Source organism: Nematolebias whitei, chromosome 3, assembly GCF_014905685.2.
Source record: "Nematolebias whitei isolate Nwh7 chromosome 3, NemWhi1, whole genome shotgun sequence".
NCBI lineage: Eukaryota > Metazoa > Chordata > Actinopteri > Cyprinodontiformes > Rivulidae > Nematolebias > Nematolebias whitei.
Genome location: NC_056500.1, coordinates 20,625,103 through 20,630,405, shown reverse-complemented (window position 1 = coordinate 20,630,405; position 5,303 = coordinate 20,625,103). Strand labels below are relative to the sequence as shown.

At 37.1% G+C, this 5,303-nt stretch overlaps 1 protein-coding gene across 1 annotated transcript in view; it reads left to right on the top strand.

Moving 5' to 3' along the window:
• Positions 1–802: 802 nt before the first annotated feature.
• Positions 803–5,303, top strand: part of cope (COPI coat complex subunit epsilon) — a 7,527-nt gene continuing 3,026 nt past the window's right edge. Inside the window, exons 1-7 of the mRNA XM_037674649.1 lie at positions 803–916; positions 1,076–1,138; positions 1,224–1,324; positions 1,662–1,814; positions 2,202–2,255; positions 2,460–2,541; positions 2,790–2,945. Of these exons, the coding sequence (XP_037530577.1) occupies positions 815–916; positions 1,076–1,138; positions 1,224–1,324; positions 1,662–1,814; positions 2,202–2,255; positions 2,460–2,541; positions 2,790–2,945 (711 nt within the window). The 5' untranslated portion in view covers positions 803–814. The remainder of the gene's footprint in view (positions 917–1,075; positions 1,139–1,223; positions 1,325–1,661; positions 1,815–2,201; positions 2,256–2,459; positions 2,542–2,789; positions 2,946–5,303) is intronic.

Here is a 5,303-nt window from a genome sequence, read left to right as displayed (position 1 = left end):
ATCTATCTATCTATCTATCTATCTATCTATCTATCTATCTATCTATCCTGTAACATTGAAATTGGTCTGGAGCGCCCCCTGCTGGTATATGTGGTGAAATGAGTATCAAAACATTGGCGTCAATTTGATAGCGCTTTTAAAACAAATAAAGTTGACCAAAGCGTCTCAGTGAAACCAAATAAGAAAGCAACGAATTAAAATATAAAATTAAAATTTATAAAATATGTATTTATACAACCAAAGAAGATAAGAGCTCTTAAAATCATCAAAACGTTTCTCACTCTAGGTGACACGATTTAACTTTTTTTTTAATCCTTACAATCATGTGCTCGGAATCAAAGCCACATTAAAATAACAATTCTTAAACAAGGGGTTAAAAGTTAATAGAAAATATTTTAAATCACTTTGAATGCAAACAAGAAATCACTTAAGAGATGGCAAAAAACTAATTTAAAATAAATAAAAAGCAAGCTTTGGGAGCTTATGCAAAAGTTTTTTTTATTTTATTCTTTTACAAATTTGTCAAGACAAGACTACAAGAAAATAGCAGTTTATACAACAACATTTATCAGATTACAGATTAGTGCTGACATTGAATTATTTCCAAAAGTAATGTATCATAATCTATAAATTAAGTGTATTGAATTGTAATTCGTAATAAGTTTATCTTTTAATGCAGTACGTACAGTACACGTTTTCATCTTGAACATGTTTTCCATTCTAGCTCTGTTAAAACTCAAATTCCCAGAATCCTTGGTAGAAACGCAAAAAGGTGGCGTGTTTTTGCGACGTGTCCGGAAGTTCAGTAGTCAATATGGCGGCGCAGCAGACTGATGTTGATGAACTGTTCGATGTGAAAAATGCTTATTATATCGGCAGTTACCAACAATGTATTAACGAGGCTCAGAAAGTGAAGGTATGTGACATATTTAAATTTGTTTATTTGTTTACATTTATTTATTTATTTGTCGGTTTAGCCTACAAGACCTATGCTAACAAACTAGCTAATAGAAGCGATCCATTGCTTCTATTTCTTTACCGACAATCAGTGCTAAAAATCATCTTGTTTTTAAAGCCGTCGTCTCCAGAAAAGGAAATTGAAAGAGACATGTTTTTACACAGAGCATACATCGCTCAGGTAAGACAAGGTGTCAAACAAGAAATCTGTCGGTGTAAAACTAGCCCTGTCCTCACTGTAACGTGTGAGTTTCTGTGTTTCACAGAGGAAATGCGCTGTTGTTCTTGATGACATTAAGGCCAACTCTCCACCTGAGCTTCAGGCTGTGAAGATGTTTGCAGAGTATCTGTCCAGTGAAAGCAAAAGGTACAACCCAGCATTTAATATGATTTAACACAGAGTCCTCCTGGTTTGTTTATCATTTATTAATTTAAAAACAAGTTAATTTAAGCTAACTATTAAATGACAAGTGTAAACATGCCCAATGACCTGTTGTAAAATGGATATTTTATGGACAGTTTTTAATCACCAGTTAAATCTTCACAGTTTCATTCAAAAGTTGCCTTTTTGGTTGATGTGCAAATACTACTGGCATATCTCCAAATTTCGTACATGTTTTTGTTAAATAGTAAATTATTTTGTCCTCTGGCATTAAACTTTTTGTCTTTTTGTTTTTTAACCGTTTTTTTTTTTTTTTTTCCAGAGACGCTATCGTTGCTGATTTGGACAAAAAGATGGCGAAGAGTGTGGATGCTGCCAACACCACCTTTCTCCTCATGGCTGCCTCCATCTACTACCATGAGATGAACACTGATGCTGCCCTCCGAACTCTGCATCAAGGAGAAAGTCTGGAGTGGTAAAGAGGAATCAAGATTTTGCTGAACTTGATGTTGTTTAATCACGTTTCATTAGAAAATGCTAGAAAATACAACCAGAATTACTGAATTCTGCCTTAATGTTTATTCATAAAAAGTTGATTTGGATGTTCTTTAACTAAGTAAAGATTATTAAGGTACATAAACTTGTGTTAATACATGAAATATTAACTGCAAATGGTAACTAAAACATTCAAACTTTAAATGTTTCGTGGTAACAATTTGGTTAAAATAGCAAACATTTAATTTTTAACAAATCTTCACTTGAGTATTTCTATTTTGTGATAGAAGGTTATAATTTTTTAATATTGTTGTGAATCTGATCAAACTGGATCTAATCATGTTTTTCTTTTTCTTCTTTTGGTCAGTATGGCCATGACCATCCAGGTGCTTCTCAGTCTGGATCGTGTTGACCTGGCAAGGTACTGATTTGTTGACATCTTTATAAAAACATAAAACTGTGTTTAGTTGAAGTTGCAGCTGAGCTTTTTTATGACTCTCAGAAAACATTCTTATGAAGGTAAATGCATGGACACTAGTGTTGCAGGTTAATATTCTATAATATCTAGTTTGGAAGATGCTATTAAATTAGCTCTATTGCCATTTAATCTATGTATTTTTAATAGGAAAGAACTGAAGAAGATGCAGGAGCAGGATGAAGATGCTACTCTTACCCAGCTAGCCACCGCTTGGGTTAATATTGCTGTGGTAAGGAGAAAACAGTGTGTAAATGCATGATGTATCCGTGAATGGTTGTCATGTTTGTAAATCTTTGGGGTGAGAGGAATATTGTTTTGTAGTGATGGAAAATATGTCTTGAGCAAATTGTCAGCATTGATGTAGTTTTGGTGTTTAGTCTGCTATCAGATTTAAAGTAATTTGCACAGGTTGGAACACATGAATTAAAAATGCATAACTTAGTGCCTTTCTTATAGTGAACACCTTGCTTGTTTCAGGGTGGAGAGAAGCTGCAAGATGCTTACTACATTTTCCAAGAAATGTCTGACAAGTACTCGTCCACACTGTTGCTTCTCAATGGGCAGGCGGCCTGCTACATGGCTCAGAATAAGTGGGAGGAGGCTGAGGGAGTGCTACAGGAGGCACTTGATAAGGTTAGAAATCAACAGTTTTATTTGTAATTGATTGTTTTTGTGTATATAAATCCAATTTCTACCTTCTTAATAGCAGGTGGTGATTTTGCTGCTTACTCTGACTGACGATTTATAAATATTATTTCCTTTGGAGTCGATCGACACAATGGCATGTGATAGTCACGTGACCGATTTCAGTTACTCTAGAGGGAAAGACACAGCCTCTCAGTGACTCAATTTAATTTGTCATAAGTGCAGACTTTAAGTTACACACCAGTTTTTAAATCATTTTGATAGGCCAAGTAAAAGCAGCGTTATGATAAATAATCCACACCACATCTGTTTTTGAAAACCATTGTCGTATCTAAAGCGCATTAGAGCGAGAGGCTGCAGCAAAGACGGGCAGTCTTGGGGACCAAACACCCCCGTCACCCCCCCCCCCCCCTCCTCCTTTCTGACGGCGGCTCGGAGTTATTTGTCAAGCGCCCAAAAATTTACAGGAAGAAAAAGAAAAAGACACGGAAGTTGAATGGAGTTCAGTGCAATAAAGTCACAGCAACAGCGGGAGTGAGTCATGAGGTTTGCTGCAGACCCAGAGGAGGACGGAACCACCGAGTCAGAACCTCTCGGACGGGAGAGGATCATGAAGGAGAAAAACAGTATGAGTCAGACAGAGGACTTTGTCGATGAAAAGGGTGATCATGATTTGTTTTAGAGGAGGAAGAGTGGACCGAGCCCCACTACGAGGTCCGATTGTGCAGAAGAGTGGTTCCAGAACCCCTCTGATCCCCTCTGACTGGACCAGCAGAACCAAGCATCAGATCTGAGCTCTGGAGAACACAGGAGGATGTGGATGTTGATCCAGAGAGCAGACTAATGGAGGAAAATACTTTTTTTTTTTTTTTATTACCTTAAAACAAACTTTTTGTCAATTAAAAAAAAAAAAAAAAAAACGTGTAGAGTTTTTAACAAAACAAAACAAAAAAAATCTTAAATCATTAAAATAAAATAGAATAAAAAAATTAAATTACATATTTTTATTTCATGCTGAGACAGCTCTTAAAGGCTGACTAGTTTTTTTTTATGTGGAAAAATATTTTTAAATAGTATTTTGAAGCAAATTGGGGCAGCTCTGGCTGAGTGGTTCGAGCAGTCGTCCTCCAGTGGTAGAGTTGGGGGTTCGACTCCACCTTGTTAGTGTCCCGGGCAAGACACTGAACCCCTCATTGCCTCCAATGTGAGTCCCATCGGTGTATGAATGTGCACTGATTAGTTTCTACAGATTCAGAGTAACTTTGTAGAGATCTAGTAGAGTGCTGCTGTATGAATGTGTGGATGAGTAAATGAGGACGCAGATTGTGTTGTAAAGTGCTGCGAGTATCTTCATTAGATAGAAAGGTGCTATATACTGTAAGTACAGATCATTTAAATAAGGTGGGCGATTTTCCCCCCAGAGGAACAAGAAGAGTCATAAAGTTAAAGGGTTAAAACTCTTATTCATATCATATGTATGCGTTATGATGCTTTTGATGTCGATCAGATTTCACGATCTTGTCTGTAGTTGCAGAAGACAAAGTCAAATTTTTGAGCTGCATGAATTCAGCTGGGACTGCTGCAAGATAAAGAATAAAGATAAAATTCATTGTGAAATAATTCTTTATTAGATTCTTGAAAATGTATGTTATCTCACTCTACAAAAGTGATTGACAGCTGCTGCAGGTTATGACTTCATAACTTTTGTATCTGTGATGCTGGTAAGACATTTTCATCAGTGATCAGTGTTTAAACAGTGCGTTCACCGACATTTTCACTGCACAGAACATCTTTGTGCTGATGTTGGGAAATGACTCCAGCCTCCTACTCTGAGCCGTTAGCCTCCTACTCAAAAAATTATTGAGAAGTCTGTAAATTCACCAACATCATAAAATATACTAAGCTGGAGCTTTCCATGTTTGATGTCGGGTATGATGTGTCAGGTGACTGTGCAGTGACAAGTTATACCTGCTGTCAGAATGGTGATAATAGGGGTGATGCAACAGGTCTCTCTTGTAAATGAGTCCTTGAGGCTCAGTGGGAACTAACCTGTATAAATAAAGGTTGAATTAATGTATTTTCCCCAGGGTCCAGTGGGAGCCATGTAATCAAAATGTCCTCTGTCACAGAGACTGTACCTGCCCATTTACTGTGACCCCATAGGCTTGTCTGCTTGTTCTGTTAGTGGTGCTCATGAATGGAATGCCTTTCTGTTGATGTCAACATAGTGAGTATTTGCAAAGCTCTGTCTTCCAAGCAGGCTCTATAATAACAGCTGAGGGTTATGTCTGCCTGCAGCTGTGTGTGTGTGTGTGTGTGTGTGTGTGTGTGTGTGTGTGTGTGTGT